This window comes from Octopus bimaculoides, chromosome 1, assembly GCF_046866305.1.
Source record: "Octopus bimaculoides isolate indiv1 chromosome 1, ASM4686630v1, whole genome shotgun sequence".
NCBI lineage: Eukaryota > Metazoa > Mollusca > Cephalopoda > Octopoda > Octopodidae > Octopus > Octopus bimaculoides.
In genome coordinates, this window is record NC_142928.1 from 168,061,053 (window position 1) to 168,082,558 (window position 21,506).

Consider the following 21,506-nt stretch of genomic DNA (forward strand, 5'->3'; position numbering starts at 1 on the left):
CTTTGAATTACAGATACAACAGAAACATATTATTGAAATATTTTGGTAGTACATTATTAGAAAATAATCATATAAGGTTAAACTGATAATTTTATTTCAGTATTAATAACAACTCTGCTAGACTAACTGCACAGTATTTATTTTGCATGAAAGAAATCAGTAAGAAGAGGAGAGGAATTAATTTCATATAAATTATGAAGATACTGTTCTAAGAATTGAAGAGGAATTTGCTGTGTGTGCTTATTATTTTATACCAGATTTCTTCTGCTTAACTTTAATTAAGTCAACTTCCCCCGTGATTTGTTTTCTAGGCTAGAGTTTATAAATAGGGTAAGCCTTGAAAGGCTCAGTTTGTGGTGACATTTACCAATCAAATTGAACGATAGCAGGGGTCACTAGCATAATTAGGGAATGCACTAGGTGACATAGGTTCAAATTTCGTTCTACAATGACTACTCCACTGCCTACCACCACCACTTTGTCATGTTTGCTTGCCTATGCAGATGTGTATATATTTTCACTGGAGAGCCACTGGTTAACTCCTGAGGAATTGATACTGCAGCAGGATTTTACTTCTCAGTTGATGGAGGTTCATTCATCTCACTTAAATTGTTGATATTCATGTGAAAGACATGACTGTCACAACTTCACATTTCTTCTTTTCCTAAGATTATATGGCTTTTGCGCCCAGTGAGAAAGAAAGCAATATAATAAACAAATATTTTGCTTGAAGATTCATTTGTTATAATTTATATTAACAGTTGAAATAGATCTTGTAGTTAAATCATTTAGGTACATGTAGATTAAAAATAATTTGCTATTTGATATATGACTATGTTTGAATATAGCAGTTGATCCTTTTAGATAAACACTGTAAATATTTTACAAAGTTAGCTAGAAAATTTTCTACTTTCCTTGCTTCCTGGGCACCAGTGTGAACTGTCATTATTTTAATACATCTTTTAAAAAAAACTTTTTTATTTTTTTTTAGTGCTTCAACATCCATGATATTCACATTCATTTGGCCATTTGTGCCATTCTTACTGGAAGCTGGAATTCTCTTTTATTGGATTACCACTGCAATGTATCCTTTCACCATTATTTATGTTTTACCTATTTTCACTACCTGCACTCTTGCAACTTACCCTTGTTCCATATCATTGACTTGCCTTTTATTCAATTCAATCTTGATTTAAAAAATGCTCAATCAAGGACCAGGTGGTGGTGTTAAACTGGGGAACAAATTATTTCTTAAATAATGGTTTGTATTTTTCAATTTTAACACTATCGTGTCATCATTCATAATATTAAATAAATGGTATGTAAACACATCTCAAAATTTTATTTCCTTAATGAATGTAAGATATCTTGCTACCATGGGCCGACCTCAGACCTATCGTAATGTTGTCAATATTAGCCATGGAATGAAGAATTTGTCCAGAGTTCATTGTAATAACCACAATGTAAGTATGCCTTTTGTCTTGGCTAAACTATCTAAAAGATTCATCATTACCATCATCATTTAATGTCAGTTTTCCATGCTGGCATGTGTTAGGTGGTTTGACTGGAACTGGTAAGCTGAAGAGTTGCACAAAGATCCAGTCTGTTTTGGCTTGGTTTCTATGGTTGGATGCCCTTCTTAACGCCAACCACTCCACAGTGTAGTAGGTGCTTTTTACATGTCACTGGCATGGGTGCCTTTCATGCATCACCGGCATATGAATTTCCCGTTTGCTCCCTGCACTCCCAATTTTTAAATTAACAGCCCAAAATAAACAAATAGTGCAAGCAGAACTATTAGCATAAATTAAAAGATCAAAATCTGTGTCATAATGGTAAATTTCACATGCACATAGTTAAAGTTTATTCTAGCAAAATGTCATCATCATCTTCATTGTTCTCATTTGATGTCCACTTTTCTGTGCTTGCATGAGTCAAAAGAAATTTGTTGAAGCAGATTTTGTACAGCCAGATGCCCCTTCCTGTTGCCAACCCTTACCTGTTTCCTAGAAAGGGAATATTTTCCCATAGTAGACGTTTTTTAAATTTTTTTACAGAAGACTAGAAACAAACAACCCCCCTAGTATGATGATAATGCTCATTTACAACCATCACGGGATGTCTAGACAAAGGTGCACATGCACAAACATACATACAGATATATGTATGTATATAATATCATCTGGGTAATAACCTTATAGCATGCTTTACAAAGCTCCTCGACAGGTGTTGTCATGGGGCAGGAATTCTTCTTTTACTTGATATACATGTGGAAATCCATTAATATTTGCAGAAGTTATACAAAAACATTATAATACAAGATGGAATGAACAGGCTTTAATCCAAATCACTACAATTTCTGTGCATTAGTATCAGCTACTAATTGTTGAGTGTTTCACATTTTAATGCAATAATGTGCATAACATGTGAAATACTCAGCAATTACTAGCTGATACTAATGCACAGAAACATTTGTTGTGATTTGCATTAAAACCTGTTCATTCCATCTTCTTGTATTATATACATACATACACACATATACAGAGCAGGCTTCTTTAAGTTTCCATTTACTAAATCCACTTACATGGCTTTGGTTGGCCCAGGACTATAGTTGAAGACTACTTGTCCAAGGTGCTATGCAGTGGAACTGAACTCAAAACTACATGGTTGAGAAACCATACAGTTGTAGCTATTTTGTAGTTTAAATACAATAGAAGGTGAAAATAAAACCCAATGCAAATGGAACTGCACTGTAAAGTGTAGTGAGAGTACACAATATAAAAAAAGACTGTTAAAAATATTATGATAATGAAGCAACAGCTGTGACATTGATAGCCAGAAACATAATTACGGTGACATGATCTTCAGACCTTGTGACAGCAGCACCTAGAGCAATAACATCAGCTGAGCAAAACTGTAATTATAATTGCATTAATCTGATACACACACTCACACAGGTATTTTTATACTTATGCCCACACATAAATAGTACTGATATAATTGACTAAAACTGACTTGACACCATTAATGAATTAATTACTTTAATATTTTTATGTGCATAAACTACAGTACACATGCTACATATATAAAACCACCATCGTCATTTAACATTCCTTTACCATGCTGGCATGAGTTGATATATATATATATATATATAGATATATATATATATATATATATATATATATATATATATATATATATGTGTGTGTGTGTGTGTGTGTGTATGTATATATATATACACACAGACACAGACACACGAGGGGTGTATGAAAAGTTTTGAGCCTTGAAGTCTCGTACTTTCATCAGAAGTCTTATAACATGTTTTGTTATTTTGAGGCTCAAGACTTTTCATACACCCTTCGTATACGCATATATGGGTACAGGACATTAACACAAGTAACTCTTCATCAATTGTCGGCTGTCTATCTGCTCCTCTAACGACCCTTTCGTTCAGTTTCCTTGTATGTCTTCACTGTCCATTTTTTGTTCCAAACTTTTACCCTCCATAAATCCAAAATTATATTTTGGTATTTATGGGAGCAAATGTCTTCGAAGACTCATATTGTTGTTCAATGCTTGAAATGAGGAGTAAATAGACAGTTGACAACTGATGAAGGGTTGTTCTTTGTGTTACTTGTCCTGTTTTCCATTTTTTTGTCTTGTTGTTTGCATATTTAAATCCTTTGTTTTCGTATTTCATGTTGTTTACTGTTGGTGACGTCCTGTACCCATATATGCATGCATATATATATATATATATATATATCAACTCATGCTAGCATGTATATATGTATATACACATACATGCGCGCACACACACACACACACACACACACACACACACACACACACATATTCTTTTCTACCTTAGGCACAAGGCCTGAAGTTTTGGGGGAGGGGTCCAGTCGATTAGATCAACCCCAGTATGCAACTGATACTTAATTTATCAACCCTGAAAGGATGAAAAGCGAAGTCGACCTCAGTAGAATTCGAACTCAGAATGAAAAGACAGATGAAATACCGCTAAGCATTTTGCCCAGTGTGCTAATGTTTCTGCCAACTCGCCACCTTAGACACACACACATACGTATATATTGGAGTTATATTTATTCGGCAAGTGAATTGATCTGTGTTGAAGTTGAAGCAATTGCATCGCCATTTCAGAACCCACAAAATTCGCCATATTTGATTTTCAGCTTAAAACTATAGGGTCACTTGCTTCAATAGAAATTTTAACTTCAGAACCATTCTACTTCAATTCATATATTTTTATTGTAAACCTTGAATTATTTTCTTTATATGTTTTACATTGTCTTGTTTTCTTTCAATACCTTTAGGGCGAATTTATTGAGGATATGTGTGACTTTGTTCACTATGGTGATAGCAAGTAAGTGTAAACCAATTTCTGCATTTTATTTGGGATATTCAACCTATTTAAACCAATATTTTGCTCAATTCCATAATGATTTTTTTTTTTTGTAATTTATTCTCAAATTTTGCATAAGTTCCCTTGTTTTTTATTGTTAAGCTCATTGATAATGTTTTTGTCAAGCCCTGTATTTCAGATAATTCCATGTCTGTCACTAGATGCATTTTACATATTTTTCATGTTTAAGTTATATTTATGGGCTTAGACTGGATTTGAACTCACTAACCAGCTTTAGAACATGTAGCACCTGATGATGTACATTTGAAATTGTTTTTTTTTTTTTTTGCCTTAACATAACAGGAAAAATGAGCTCAATTATCTAAATTATTTCTACATCAGTAATAATAATTATGTATCACAGAATTTGAACAATTTATTTCCAACCACATTATACTTTAAAAAATTGTAACACTAGAAAAACTAAAAATCCTTTTGTTCACTTTTATATCTTTGTAAAAATATACTTATGTAAAAAATATGGTATCTGGAGACAATCAGTGATCAAAATATGTTACAAAATCTAATTATCTTATCGACTGTTACCCATTTAAAAATTTGTAAAAGAAATGTTTGAAGTTATTGTTCTTAACTGATAATGGCTATATATATATGTATTTTTACATCTATCTATAGATATGCTGTGGCCTTTGAGGTATTCCTTCTGTTTATGGTATTCTGGTTAGTCAGTTTTGTTACTGCTCTCAACCAAATGGTCCTTAGTGGTGCTTTTGCCTCTTATTACTGGTCTTACAACAAAAAAATGGACATACCAACATTCCCAATCCTGGTTTCATTTGGACGAGCTATCAGGTAACATCACTTAACTTATCGACATTTAAATATTTATACAGTACACACAAACACATTTTATATATATATATATATATATATATATATATATATGTACCAGGTGGTACTATTGGGCCTATACTGGCCAAAACTTATCAAAGTTATATATATTTAGGAGTTGGACAAAATACTGGAAACACCTAGCATCATAGCATCATAATTTTGAAATATCTATAAAACCACCAAAAGCTTGTTTATTTTTATGTTTTTTGATTTATTATTAGTGTTGCTTAATATCTTTTTCTAAAATAGCTGTTTCTTTTTAGATATCATCAGAAAAAGGTAATTAAAATTCATTAAAATGATAGATCTACTGGACTTGCAAAAAGATCAAATTGCTGGTGCTTGTATGGCAGGTGCTAGCGTAACAAAAACAGCCAAAATGTTTGGTGTCTTGAAAGTAACGACAACCTTTGAGAAAGAGGGAAAAACCTCCTCATCAAAACAAAACTTCAGAAGAAAACCAAAACTTTCAGATAGGAACCATCGAACTCTGATGCGAATTGTTAGAAAGGATCACAAAAGTACAGTTCCCAAAATTGCTGCAGGATTTTTTTTTTTTTTTTTTTTTTTTTTTTTTTTTTTTTTTTGTGCGGGTGGCACATGAAATGCATGATTTTGAGCGTGGCCGTTGCCAGTACCGACTGACTGGCCTTCGTGCGGGTGACATGTAAAAGCACCCACTACACTCTCTGAGTGGTTGGCGTTAGGAAGGGCATCCAGCTGTAGAAACTGCCAAATCAGATTGGAGCCTGGTGTAGCCATCTGGTTTCACCAGTCCTCAGTCAAATCGTCCAACCCATGCTAGCATGGAAAGCGGACGTTAAATGACGACGACCTCGAGAACACAGTTTCCACAAAAACTGTTTTCCAGGAGCTGCACAAAGCTGGGTTTCATGAGAGGGCTGTAATCAGGAAACCACTACCTTCAAAAACAGATGTTGCAAAGCTTTTAGAGTGGAGTAAAAACCTACAGAATGGATCTCTACAACAGTGGAATAATGTTATTTTCTCAGACGAGTCATCCTTTACCTTATTTCTGATCACCAGCCGAGTATATGTGTGGAGACAGCCAAAAGAAGCATTTGACCTAGACTGCCTTCTTTCAACTCTTAAACATGGAGGAGGATCTGTGATGATCTGGAGGGCTATATCTTGGAAATTCGCTGGCTCAATGGTTTCCCTTCATGGCAAAATTAATAGTCAAGACTAAGCCTTTTATCTGATCAAATTCATCCTATGGTTGTGGAACTGTTTCTGGAGGGAAGCATAATCTTTCAGGATGATAATGCACCAATTCACACAGCTAAAGCGGTTACTGAATGGTACGAGGGACATTCTAGTGCAGTTGAACATCTTATCTGGCAATCACAGTCCCCAGATCTCAATATTATTGAACATTTATGGTGCATTTTAGAAAAACAAGTAAGGAGTCAATATCCTCCACCATCATCACTACAAGAACTGGAGACTGTTTTAGCTGAAGAATGGACAAAAATTCCTTTGGAAACAATTCAAATTTTGTACGAGTCCATACCTCGTAGAATTCAAGCTGTAATTTATTGCCAAAGGCAGTCCTACCCCATATCAAAATAAATTTGTTTGAAATTTTAAGGTGTTTCCATTATTTTGTTCAGCCCCTATATATTATTATTATTATTAATTATTCAAAACAGTTTGATCCAGCTTCATGCAACTTAAAGTTTTGCAGGCTCCTAACAGAAACCCGTCTCTTTCAGGCTTTAGATTGCCAAATTGGTGATCTAAAGCCTGAAAGAGATGGGATTCTGTTAGAGGCCCACAAAACTTTCAGTAGCATGGAATCAAATCAAACTGTTTTAAATAATACATGTAACCCATAGTAAATATGTTGAGTGCCCTTTTCTTTCATTTGTCCACACACACACACACACACACACACGCACACGCACACGCACACGCACACGCACGCACACACACACAGGTATGGGTGTAATTGTGTAGTAAGGAGTTTGCTTCCCAGCCATGTCAGGTTCAGTCCTGCTGCATGGCACCTTGAGCAAGATTCTTCTATGTGTGCTTCAAGATTCAGTTCCCCCCAAAATTATTGTTAATATCATTCCAATGGGTTCTCATCTTACGTTCTGAGCCCAAATCCCCTTAAAGTAAATTTTGCTTTCCATCCTTCTGGGGTTGACAAATTAAAGCACCCATTATGAACTGGGGTTGATTTAAGTTACTATATCTTCCGCAAATTTGTGACCTTGTGTCTAAGTTGTGTGTGAATATTATTATTATTACTGTTATCTATATTATCTTTTTCAAATTTTCAGGTACCATCTTGGTTCTCTTGCCTTCGGTTCCTTAATTGTCGCCATTGTGAAATTTATCAGAGTCATCCTTGACTTCATCAGCTACAAACTGAGGAATTCACACAACAAAGTGGCCAAGTTTATGCTGAAGTATGTATAAAGTATTATTTTGCTTGCTCTTTTATGATCCTATTTCTAATGTAATACTCAGCCGATGTTTTAATTAATCTTGGAAATATCTGGAGGGATTTAGTAAAACAATTTCTTCAATTATTAGTATGTAAACATGAATACTTTTTAGAGAAAATTATGCTGAAAGGTTGGATGTAGCTTAAATATGAAAACTATACCATTGATGGTTTTGAATCCTGGTCATAGGTGGTCTCAGAAGGTTGGGTAAGTTAAAAGTCACCTTCTTGAGTCATACTGACTCATAAGGGCTGATTTTTCAGTTTCATGGCATATAAATTCCCCACCTGAACAGAACTCTGGTCTATCACAGGATTACCCATTTTTGCCAGTTGTGTAGGCTGGAGTAATGTGAAATGAAGTGTTTTGCTCAAGAATGCATTGTGTTGCCTGGTCCAGGAATAGAAACCATAATCTTACAATCATGAATGCAACACCCTAACCACTAAGCCACATGCCTCCACATAGGTTAGTGTCACAAGGTTTAAATATCTCCCTTCAGTGATACTTTATTGGGAAATATTGATCTTTATAATTGTATTACATGTCCTTTAGTTGTTGTTAAACACCAAACAGTGCTGAACAGGTAGACCAAGGCATTTGAGATATGGCTATTGGATCTTATTTTTAATTTATTCAGACATAATGTATTTAGGACTACATTATGAATAACACCAACTACATCCCACCATCTTAAAAGGATGGATACGTTAGAAAATGTAGACCTAGATAACTGCAGAAAGATAGAAATATTATGAATGACATACCTTTGTCATCAGTGTGCTTAATCAGGATTGGTCTGAGAATAAACAATAACAAAAGTGATTAATTATGGCTACCTGTAGTATGATGGTGCTTCAAGATTGCATTGTTGATATACACTAGTCTTTTCATGGCTTGATGGCAAAACCAAAAAGGAGATTTATGAACACGTTCCACCATCTGTGCTTAATGTTGCTCAATGCAGAGTAAACTTTCCTGGCCATCATGTTGAAGACCAGGCCCTATTGGTTATATTTTGGATACTTCCCCATTTTAATAGATGAATACCATTCAAATACATTGTTGTTAATGGCAAGGACAACATGAAACCAGTTGGAAGTTTTTATGAGGAGAGCAAAGATTCTTGGCATGATGTGGTGCAATGCTGCTCGAATAAGAATATAGCTACTCAAAAATTTCCATTTTTGAAACATTTTCAGCCTTTTCTTCCTGGTTGATATTCCTTCAGTTTAGCTTTCTCACTTAAAATTACTTATTCAAATTAAATATGTAACAAATTTATGTATGAAAATACATTAAAAAAAATATATACATATACAACTATATCATGATTTTGCTTTTCTGTTTTATTTAGATGTTTTGCTTGTTGTTTTTGGTGTCTGGAAAACTTTCTAAAGTTCCTCAACAAAAATGCTTACATCCAGGTAAGGCTTATTTTTAAATTACTTTATTCTGTAACCGGTTTCAATCATTAGACTGCTGCCCATGCTGGAGTCCTACATTCAAGAGCTTTAGTTGATAACATCAGCTTCAGTACATATTTCAGTCTGGTACTTATTTTATCAATTTTTATTTATTGAATGGCTAATAAATTGTTATTTAGCTCCAGGTTAGCCCTGATCAAGGATACATATGACTGAAGCTATTCAAGCCTTGCTCATCTCATCTTTTTGTGTCTCTAGAATTACATGTCCTTCCTGTTTTAGGAGAAACAGTAGATGTGATGAGAATGCATTTAGAGCAAATTCAGAGGAATTGAAAGTATTTTAATAGCAGTGGAAGAGACAACTAGGACAACGCTTCCCAATATACCAAAGGCTTGTCTATTAAACAAATGAATTTCACTTTGATATGGTGTAAAATGAGTATATGTATAGAGATGATCTTTTTGTAAATAAAATGAACAGTAAACTTATGCAGCTTAGATTGACACTAGCTCGTTGTAGTAAGCATCTTTGCTAAGATTTTAATGTACATCACTAAATTTTCAAAGCCATCCAAACTATGCTAACACACACACAAACATTCACAATATAAAAAATAAATAGGGAATCTTTTTGGTCAAGGGGATAATGTATGTATGTAAGCCTTTCAACTGAAGAGTTATGAGTTTGTATATCATCAATAGCATTGTATAGTATCCTGTGTAAAGTAATATCAGCCCAAACCACACTTATAGGTTGAAAGGATCCAGCAAGTGTCCCTCTCTGTAGTTTGCTTAGCATCTAAATCTCCTTCAGATCAAACTCTATCATGGTAAAAAGGGAAGGGCACATTGTCATCAGAGAAAACAGATGAATCAGAATACCTTTGATCATAGGTCAGTTTCACTGGTGTTGACCTGAAGTTAAATCATGAGACCAACAGCCCTAATTATACAACAAAAGAACAGGAAAGGACAGAGATTGGGGAAATAACTGAAAACTTGTATGTAGTTCATAGGTGAATATAGATTCATAAAATAGGAAGGAAAATGCTACATTTTTCTCTTCTCCAGTACTTCCTATGTGGTATTTCTATTCTTTTGTCTTTTCATTGATTTTGTTTTTAATTTCAGATTGCCATCCATGGTAAAAGTTTCTGTGTTGCAGCAAAGAAAGCATTTGCCCTGATTATGCGTAACCCTCTCAAGTAATTAATAATTTTTAACTTTGTTATTAATTCATTTATTTATGAGCCTATCTGGTCATTTAACCTACTGTATCTAATAGTTTGAATAACCTAAAGGGCACATTAGGTAATGTAAAGTCACTACTTGATCTTGGGTGTATTTGATCAGAGTTGACCTAGGGTTAAACAGTAGTTCAAATATTTTATTCAATTAACCTTGAACAAAATCAACCTGATTTTCTGAATCATTTATGCCTACTTATGAAATCTTTTATCTAAGATACTGGCATTAATGTTTTGGAAGAAATTAATCATTTGGAAAAAATTTTAGAAAAATTTACATTAAATTACTTGCCTCTCTCCTCGAAATTACTGGCCTTGTACCAAAAGTGGAAAGAACAATAATAATATTAATCCTTTCTACAATAGGCACAAGGCCTGAAATTTTTGGGGAGGGGATCAGTCAATTACATCGACCCCAGTGTGTAGCCCTAAAATAATAATAATATGCAGATAAAATGGATAAAATATCTGAGTGTAGAAATTATTCAAGATCTTCTGGCACTCTCAACTTTCAGTTGATTGATGCTCTTTCTGAAGAGAAATTCCTCTTATCTGTTTAGGGCTCTTGAATCTTGTATGAGTCACTGTGACTCATAAAGCTAATGATTTATAAGTTACTCTGAATAATGAAGACATTTGTGATTAATATTTTGTAGCATAAATAAATGACTGTCATTGTGGCAGGAGGTGGTATTTGAAAGGTGGTTGCACTTGAATTAATATTTCAACTCAAACATTTTGGTGAAAAGTTATGAAATGTAGTTGGTTGTAAAGAACACAAGGGAAAAACAAAATGATCTGAGATGATGTTATTAGTCCAGATTTAAGAAGGTTTAGGCTTAGGGAAGATGTTTGCACTGGTATAAACTTGTGATTGCAAATGGATGATGAGTGTTTGGGGAAAAAGTGCACTCGCCAACAAGGGAAGGTACTTCAAGAGAATTGGATATTGTAACCAGATGTAGCTTTAGAAAGGTTACAAGATCAAGACATGTAGAAAGATATAGTAGTCGAAGATTGTCCAGCCCACAATAGGTATATAAAAAATAAACTCTTAACAACATGGATTTCCATAGAATATTTTGGGAGTTGTAGTGTAGCCCAACTCAATTCCGTTCTGTATTTATTGTCTATGGTGACTGAATGGTTGAAATACTTAACAGCATTATAGAAGTTGTGGGCTTATTAAAGAGACCCTTCTACCTTATATCTGTTTTATATGGTATCAATTGATAGGCAGTTCTTCAGCTACATTAGAACATGTCTCTGTTTGTAGCTATAACCTATGTTCAGCACTTTTTACCACACAATTCATTCATTCAAAAAAAAAGCTGGATGTAAAACATACATTGTTATAGTTTGTGGGTGGGTGGGTAAGAGACTCCTATTTTGTAGAACAAATAAGTGTAAAATAAATGGTTATTTACAAAAGAAAACTTGAAAAAATCAGTATATTTAAAATGATTTATTTATGTATTGCAGTACTGTTATAATGGACAAAGTTACTGATCTGATTCTTTTCTTGAGCAAGCTCATGGTAACAGCTGCAGTTGGTGAGTATTCTTCTTATTTGATTTTTTTTTTTTTTTTTTTTTTTTTTTTTTCATGTCATAAATCTCAGAAGTATAGATAGTAAAAAAGACCATAGTTGGATTAGAAATATATTTTTTATTATATGTTACAAGGGCTAAAGTGGTTGGGGACAGTACATGGATGAGATAGAAAACGGTGGAGGATTTTCATCAAATGAAAAGAAAACTAACAAAAATAAAAATAGATCACAAAGAAAAGGTCCCCAGCAGGGGAAGATAGCCACCTACAGCCAGTCAAAGAACCCACAAATCCAAGATTACCCTAACTATCAAAGGTAATTGCTCTCTCCCAGCTGTATTCTCTGGCTTACAGAAGCATGTCACAAGTAGAACATGCTTGCCACTCTTCTGTCTTTCATCAAATTAACTGAAAGGCAGCACCTTTTTCCCTCTCCACGCTCTCTTTCCTCTTCAATTGGAATTTGTAAAAGTTAATGAGAGCTTGGATGATAAAGCGGATAGTATATGCCCTCGTCCTTTTATTCACATCCACGTCACACTTTATCTTGTTATACCCACCTGAGGAAAAGTACCTTTCCTGACTTGAAAAATGGTGTAATCATCAGAATGTACTCAGCTGATATATATAAGAACTGTTCTACAGCTATTGTATACTGGGCAGAGCAGCAATGCTTGGATACTGAACAAGTATGTGCAGAACAGTTTTATCACTCCGTGTGCATCTCAAAAGGATTGACTGATGGTGTTTCCATATAGAGTCTATCATAGACCAGTAATGTCTCCATAATTGTGGTTTTGTAGCAATGCTACCACTTCCTGGCTCAGTACTGGGAATTCTCCTGCCAATTACAGCATATATCTGTCAAGACATCAACAATCAAGTCTAGCATGTGTATGTAAAGCTTGTAGGTTAGGCCATCCAAAACAAGTGATTTACCTTCTGCTCAACCACTTACCATCTGTGTATCTCAGCTGCTGGTATTAGCTTTTCACAGCACTTTTATGTATCTTCTGCTGAAAGGCAGGCTAGCCTGTTAAAGTAGGCACTAAAGTCTACGACTGTTTTTTTTGTCCATAACCACCACCACCATTTGCTCTGAATTGTTGAACAAAGTGCCTCTGGAAAACTGCACACATCTGCTTAGAATTGAACTTTCATTAAATAAATTACTAGGGTGTTTATTTGTCACAAAGAAAATCTAACATTTTGAATCAGATTTGTTTGGAGAAGGGAACACAAAATATAAGAATTCTCTTCCCACATTAACATGCATACATGCCACTATTTTTCTCTTTAAATAATGGTGTTTAATCTTATCTACTACTTGTTTTATTGAAGGATGTTGTAATAAAAGTACATTCTAAAGAATATTCTATTTTATTTTTGGTGTTTTATTTTTTGAGATACCTTTATGGAATATGTTCTCTTGAAATGTCTAATTTGTAAATATGGAACTGTCACTGAAAAAAATAGCTTTTGTCACAATTTAGCATGAAGGCTTGTTGATTTATATTTCTGGAAATCTTAGAGAAAATGACTGACAGAGCAGGGAAATAGTAAATGTTTATTTTCTTATTATAGATTAATAAGGCCTTTGTTCCTTATATTCTAAAGTATATCAAAGCCCTCTACAAACAACACCTCTGACTACACATTACAGAATTCTACTCACAGCAGTTACTGGGTTCAGTTTTCCATTGGTAGTATGAAATTACACTTCATTAGCATCATCATCATTTTCATTACATCTTGCTTAGCCTGGTGTCTTTCTCCATATTTGGTCTGAAATGTGGACAAAAACTTCTGTTAAGAGACATACCGACATTATTTTCCAATTTACAGTCATACAACTATTACCTTTGTTCCAACATTTATTTTACTTGTAGCTTTCATTGCTATTGCTGTTCTACAACATGATCCTAACCTCAGTGATATTCAACCTGGATATCTGACTCAAGACAAGCCTTTCTCTATTTTAAGTCTGTCTGTGAGTACTAGTGCACATGTCACTTTGATAGATGACAGACTAGATCCATAACCCCATCCTACTTTCACTTCCTTTTGGGCATGACTATATATCTTTGTGTTTATCATTTTTTTTTTTTTTTTTTTTTAGAAATTTTGCTTTCTATATTTCATCACCATCTGAATGCTATTTTTCTCATTCCACTATTTTACTATAAGTTCAGTTAATATTAGTTCAAAAATTAAACAATTTCTATAGTCTCAAGTGTTAGTTGACTGCAGTAAAACTGTAAACATTTCAGCTGAAAGATGAATATTTTTTCTAAATTGACTTATATTAAAATGATTGACCAGTTTAAAGAACTTCAGAGCAAACATCATGTGTACTATTTTACTTAGAGGTGGGGAAAAACCCTGAAAATTTGAATATGTTAAGATAAATTCTCTACTAACAAATTATTATTTCCAAATTGTATTCTGTTTATTGTAATGACTTTGTCCAGTATCTTATTGTATCTTTACCAAACTTCAGCAGGTCTACAATATGACAGATCTACTTTATAGCAATTTCTCTTTGGAGACTAGCACTTGAGACATTGCTTTCCCAAATATTTATTTATGTCTATACAATTCCAGATATTTTATTGAGAATTAGCAAGCTCAGTTTTGTTTTGTTTCGTATTTGTTTTTCATATTTTAATCCATACCCACAATTAGGAATACTTTTATATTTCAGTTTTTGCATAGTTTCATAGATGTCTTTAAAGAATAAAACAAATATTATGTAGCATGATAAAATGGACTAAACTGTAACTTTTGAAATGATAGATCCCTGTCAATTTCAACAATGAGCATTCAGTTGTTCAACCAACTGAATTCTTGCTTGTGAAATTAACATATAAACGGTAGAGTATTTCTCGGACACGTAACTATAACTCAGTTCTCAAGTCACATCAGCATGACACATTGTTACAAAGTTGGACCTTATAGTAACAAATTGACCCCTGTGCTGGACTGGTATTTTATTTGTCAAACACAAAAAGATGAAAGGCAAGGTTGATCTCTGTGGAATTTAAACTCAGAGCTCGGAGGGCCAGAATGAATATTGTAAGGCATTCTATCTGATGCTGTAATGAATCTACCAATTCTTCACCTTTTAGCTTTTGCAATTATCTAAATACCAACAGTGTATTTTCCATACATTGATACATATATATTATATTATATCCTTATATTCATTAATGCCCCTGCACACTCTCACAACCTCTTTTTCCTCTTCAAATGCCATCCTCACTCGCATATTCCTCAAATGTTTTCCTTTCTCAGTAAGCCATAACAAAATTATAGTCCAGATTTATCTTCCTGCTTTCATAATAATTGTTTGTCATTCTTATTCAAATATCGTTTCGTGTTTTCCTTCACTGATTAATGTTATTTTCTGGCACGATGTCCAATGTATTACGTAGTCTTGCTTTTTTCATTAGACACATTTTTGCATGCACATTTCCAGGAATCGCTGCTTTTTACTGGGTTCGTGGAAAGATTCCTTTTATCCCAGGAACTGTAATTCCACGGTTTAACTATTACTTATCTCCAGTTACTGTGAGTATACTCTTGTTTCACTCTTGAAAATCATCTGTATGATTTGTGCTCACTACGTAAACTATATTTATTATGTTAAGTTTTATATTGTATTGCAATATTTTCTGTTTCTTTTAAAGCTGTTAATTATGGTAAATTATATTAAAAAAAGTTACTTCTATTTAAGTATATATTTTAATAAATTAGTAAACAGCTACAACAACTATACTGTTTAAGAATGTTTCTATTATTAAAAGTTAATCGTTCAAAGCTGTTTCATGAAAATTATATTAGAAAAGAGTTGTAGTTATTATTTTCACTTGTTGATAATACAATTCACAACTCTTTTCATTATATATATATATATATATTGATTTTAATGAAATTAATGTGTTTTAACTGAATGAAATTGATTTTAAATTTACAGAAAATTAATTTTGTATTGAAATATTTGACTGTTCTCTAAGCTGTTCATGCATAATGTGAAGTACCTCTCTTATAAGTTTTGATGTATTGCAGGGAAACTGAGCTAAGTAAATCTAATTGATTATCCATTTTTTAAATTTATTAAACACCCTGCAGAAAATACTATAATACAGTTAGAAAATAAACTTTTCACTGTAAAATATGTAATGAGAATAGATAGTATTGAATTGAACAGTGCCATTATATGTGTATTGATATATAATTGCCGGGTTTTAAGATTGTACAGCTGATGTTAGTTACTGGAAATTTGTGTGAGTCAGCTGATAACAGAAATATGATTTTTGTCCAGTGATTTTGATGAGTATCTATCTTCAAGACTTGCTCTGGAAGAAAATGAGGTGGGAGTGAATTTTTGTAATTTGCTGAAAAAATACAAAGATTAACTATATTGTCTTTTCTGATTCATTCTCCTCAAGTGAAGGAAATAATTGAATTGATTGTATTGTTTCCATTTCAGGTGATAGCTATCGGGTCATACTTCATTGCAGACTGCTTCTTCTGTGTTTATGAGATGGCTGTCGACACTATTTTCCTCTGTTTCAGTAAGTTGATTCTCACTATTTTTTAATAGCCCTTTGAACATGATCCATTATTGGATACATAATATTAACATACAATAGAAGGTAAAGCTGAAATGACCCAAGTGGGTAGCTGGACATTAAAGACGTTGGCCAAAATAGACAGAAGGGAAGACAGTGCTGGTTGACATGTGAGACAAATAGATGGATGTTGGGTGAAAATGGTACCATATTCTGACTGGAAAACACACGAAGAGGTATACTGTTGAAAAACGTAGAAAGAAGTAATAAGGTCATATTTCAGGATGCTGTACTTCATATGTAAGATGACAAAATATCAAAATAGTGGCAATATGCTGTAAAGCAGATCTAATTCCTGTTGGAATAGAGAAACAAGTCATATATTATATTGAAGATCTATTTTCATTGGGCTTTTAATTGCTAACTTTCTAAAAGCAAACTTCGTTTGTTTATTTACGTTTGTCGTAATTTGAATTTAACATATGAGAGCGTCTCATATAGCGAGATTTATATATCTTAATTTGCAGAGGATTTTGTAGTGGGTAGTTTAGCTTAATCAGTCAAAGCATCGTGACATGTAATCACGGGGATGTGAGTTTGTGTCCACAGCTAGCCACCTACACTTTTCTCTGCAAAATAGGGATAGTTTATCCTGTTCAGGCTATATTATTAGCATTATTCTGCGATTGGGAATTTAAAATCACTTCTTTAACTTTCTAAAATACTTAAAAGATTTTGATTACCTGGAAAATGGCACAAAAGCTAAAGGTACAGTGTTCAGTGATACAACAGTTAATGGTGAATACTTAAAATAAACTATTAATGAATTAAAAACCTACATGGTAGCACTAACATGCAGTGATCACTGTTGAGTAGGACTAAGTCCCTTGCTAAGTGGATTGTAAACCAGATTAGACTCTTAGTTGAAATCATTCAAATTTCCTGATCCAGCTAAATTGTTTCTGTTGCAAAACAAACCCAAGACTTTGAACCTGTTTTTGAAATCAATTTTGTAACCAAAATATGCTTAATAATAATATATGTTGTACAATGTAAAGTTTTTATATATATGTTTATACTGTCCAACCCATGCCAGCTTGGAAGGTTGATGTTAAACAATGATGATGATGATATAAGATATTTATTTCTCATTTCAGCTGAAGACACAGAGAGGAATGATGGCTCTCCTGATCGTCCCTATTACATGAGCACACAGCTGATGAAGATTTTGGGGAAGAAGAACAAGTTGCTTAATAGCAACAATTCAAATTAAGCTCTTTACATTTGCTCATGTAGCATTAACCATAAGAAACAAAACATTATTGCAGTTATACAACTATTGCAGATTATCTTATGTGATTGAAGCACTCCCAGAGAAAGCTGGAATCGTCTTAATTTATTTCCTATCATTTCTTTTTGTTTGTTCTTGTTTTGTTTTAGTTATAAGCAAAACATTTTCTTACACCTTACATTTAAAAAGAAAGTATATAAATTACTTATTTTTGCTCTTTTGTTCTAGTGAAACTAAGTTTTACAGATGTTAACATTCATAATTTCTGTTGCCTTTTCCATTCTAATTCATTACATATTTATTTGAGAATTTTTCTTTTTTGTCATAAACCCACATAGTTTAAAGTTTGATCTAGACTCCTTAATATATTCATTTGATTAGTATAAAGAGGAAATTTTGTTGGTTGAGTGTTTCATTAAAAATTTGATAAGATTGAATGTTTCATTAATGAAAATTGTTATATGTAAAGTTGAAAGAGTTATATCAGTGTTATGGAATATTGATTTATAAATGTATTCCTGTCTCTTTTCCTTTCTTATACAAAATCTGTATTAATGTAAAAAAAAAAAAAATAATAATTTCTTAGTTTGTAGAAAGATCAGTTTATAATAATTTTGATTGTTTTATTCTATCAAAATCTGATCATCCATTTGATGAGTTCCTATATTGGATTTTTATATCAACTGCTCCTGACAAAATCTTTCACTTCAAATATCACGTGAAAGTTAATTATTCATCCATTCATTGGAGTTTGCTGAATTTCCATTTATCATTATCATCTTTATATATATAATATCCTTGATTGTCATTACGTTTAACTCTATATTTTGTTTAATCAATGTATTTCTTTATACATTAAGTAAACAAATATTTCTTTTCTTAAAAGTAAAACTGCCACTATGTTTTCTGTTTTTTTCTTGCCAACTCACTGTGAATAGAACATGCTAACTTAGATTGATAAAAAAATCTGTACAATAGAATTGAGTTTGTTTTAATCCAGTTTTGCTGTACTGAAACTGTAAAAAGAAGAATAGACTTGTTTTTAAATGTTTCTGTCTCATAATTTGGATTAAAGTTTTGTATTCCTGTAGACATTCATTTTTTCCCTTTGTTATCATTGCATAAGTTGAATATTAATTTCTTACATGTTAAAAAAAAACAACAATATTCTACAAGATATTAGTTAATTTCATTAAAAAAATTCCAGCAAATGTTGTGAGTGAGTGAAGCTGCTGACAAACCAAATCTACTTTGGTGTTTTAATTCCCAGATAGCAAACCATCACGACCTCTTAATTTCTGCTGCTATAAAGCAAAACAATGTTGTAAGAAATTGATATTGAAAGAGATTATTAGTTTCAGTTTTGTTTTCAAATCAGAAGATTTTTCTATCTTTTACTTTATAGAACTGACACATTTCTTAACCCACCTACCAAATTCATCTTAAGTGTTTTTAGCAATTTGATTACAAGCTAATCCACACTTGCTTAATGTTACTCTGATTTTAATTAACTGACATTATGTTATATGGATTAATTTGTATTTCCACTTGATACATATATATGCTCATAGAAAAACCATATACATCTGCTAATATTTGGTGTTTTACACTTTGCCTTCCCATCTTTTCAAGAGATGGCTATCTCACTTGTCAAAAGTTGACCCTTCACTGAGGGCATTTTGTTTTGTGGAGGAGTTACTATAGATTTGTGATTATCTCAAAAACTGTACCACAAAGTAATTGAATATTTCACCAAATTGCTAACCAGTCTCCACTTTCGTTTTCAATATCATTACATTCGTTCATTTAAATCTTTTTTCCTTTTTAAATACGTCATATATTGAGATTCTGCTGCTAACTTTTCTAGTTCAGCTGCTCAACCAAATGTATGAGACAGCTTGTTTAATTTCCATCATTTCTGCAAAAGCATCATTATCTGGCCTTTTCTCACAAACCATTATCTGGCCTTAACAAGCAGTGTTTAAGAAAAACTGAATTGTAAAATGACTTTTACTATTCAAAGTCAATATAACTTTATATTAATTAACATTTCACTGAGATATTTCTTAATTCCACATTAGCTTAATGTATTTTTAAATGACTGGATATTCACACTAGTTACAAATTCATTAATTGAAAAAAGAAACGAAGTGACAAATTTTTATCTTTGTATCAGTATTTATCAATGTTTGTTTTTCATTGTATCCTACATGTTCAAGAAGATTCTCCGCAATTAGTAATGAAGAACTCTGGAAGAGATCTTGCACTTGAGATATATATATATATATATATATAATTTAGCTGAACATTGGAAAAAATATATATAAAGTAAAAGCAATAATTTGGTTTCAAAAGCTTTTAATCAAATATTTTTCCATTTATTTTTATGTGTGTGAATATCTTTGAATAAAGATGTCTGCATTCTTCCATGTTTTTGAAGTTATAAATTTTTCCCAGATTTTTTTAATGACTTGGTGACTGTTTGTTACACACTGATGGTAGTGAAATAATTCTATATCTCAACGTCATCAGGGAGAAACAGACATGTGACACTGGTGAATGAAAGGGGGAAATAAATGCTTGCAAAAGTATCTGCACTAAACACATTCAAAGACCAAACGATGGTATTAAACCAGATGACAGATTAAGTTTAATGCCTAAAACAGGTACAGTCTGACAGGCTTCCACTCAGTTTCCTCTTACTGACTACTATTTAGATGGCTTGAGCCAACCTGAGGGTACTGGGGGCACAGGGCAGTTATTGTCATTAGTCTGATCAACAGTTAACAAGTGTTACTTATTGCATGAGAGTTAAAGAATTTGTATTAAGAAAAGACTTCTAAAACTAAAAGAAAATACTTATTCCAGCAAGTGCAGAAGATAATACATTGATGAAACCCCTTTCACCAAACTACTTTGATTGCCTGTCATATATATTATGTGTGTCTGTGTCTGTTTGTCCCACACACACGCTGCTTGACAACTGGTGTTGGTGTGTTTATGTCCCTGTAATTTAGCAGTTTGTCAAAAGAGACCGATAGAATAAGTACCAGTTAAAAAAAAAAAAATAAGTACTGGGGTTGATTTATTAAACTAAAATTCTTCAAGGTGGTGCCCCAGCATGACCACAGTCTAATGACTGAAACATAAAAGGTAAAGGTTGTGTAAATAAATGGTTAAAAGTATTTAAGACAAGAATGGGGGAGCTTTTTGATATATTTTCATTTCCTAATACCAGAAACCAGAATCAGAAAGTGTAATATTTATTGAAAAAGGAAGTCATAGAACATTCTGGTGTATTAAATTCTAGTTGATTTCTGTGCATATTTTAAATAGACAAAACAGTTTCTTAATGTAACACTACTCAAAAGAAAAGACAAGTCTTTCACTAATTACAAAGAGGACACTGCATGAAAACTCAGTGAGTGGTTTACTCTAGTTTCACTGGCAGGAAATAGATGAGGGATATAATCTTCACCTCAATACAATGTTAGGTTAATTTAATGCAGGTAACTAAATTATCTCTGGAAAACGGGGGACCTATTCAATAAATCTAGATAGACTAGGAACTGAATAATATATTTGCAGGAAATGATTCACTGTTATCCTCTTAATCTCTTTAGAAAAAAACAAATTATTCTGGCTGCCTCTTA

General features: G+C 32.8%; 1 protein-coding gene across 5 annotated transcripts in view; it reads left to right on the plus strand.

The window, feature by feature from the left end:
- The window catches only part of LOC106869317 (choline transporter-like protein 2), a 90,668-nt gene extending 70,389 nt beyond the window's left edge, over nucleotides 1-20,279 (plus strand). For 2 of the 5 annotated variants that reach the window (XM_014915015.3, XM_014915014.3), the window contains 11 exons: nucleotides 992-1,084; nucleotides 1,364-1,463; nucleotides 4,341-4,390; nucleotides 5,066-5,242; nucleotides 7,594-7,722; nucleotides 9,119-9,188; nucleotides 10,322-10,395; nucleotides 11,920-11,990; nucleotides 13,878-13,978; nucleotides 16,481-16,565; nucleotides 17,720-20,279. In XM_014915015.3, the coding sequence (XP_014770501.1) occupies nucleotides 992-1,084; nucleotides 1,364-1,463; nucleotides 4,341-4,390; nucleotides 5,066-5,242; nucleotides 7,594-7,722; nucleotides 9,119-9,188; nucleotides 10,322-10,395; nucleotides 11,920-11,990; nucleotides 13,878-13,978; nucleotides 16,481-16,565; nucleotides 17,720-17,835 (1,066 nt within the window). In that variant the 3' untranslated portion in view covers nucleotides 17,836-20,279. Of the gene's footprint in view, nucleotides 1-991; nucleotides 1,085-1,363; nucleotides 1,464-4,340; nucleotides 4,391-5,065; nucleotides 5,243-7,593; nucleotides 7,723-9,118; nucleotides 9,189-10,321; nucleotides 10,396-11,919; nucleotides 11,991-13,877; nucleotides 15,559-16,480; nucleotides 16,566-17,719 lie in introns of all 5 variants that reach the window. The other 3 variants (XM_089362302.1, XM_014915016.3, XR_016244215.1) reach the window with 2 other exon arrangements.
- Nucleotides 20,280-21,506: the final 1,227 nt, after the last annotated feature.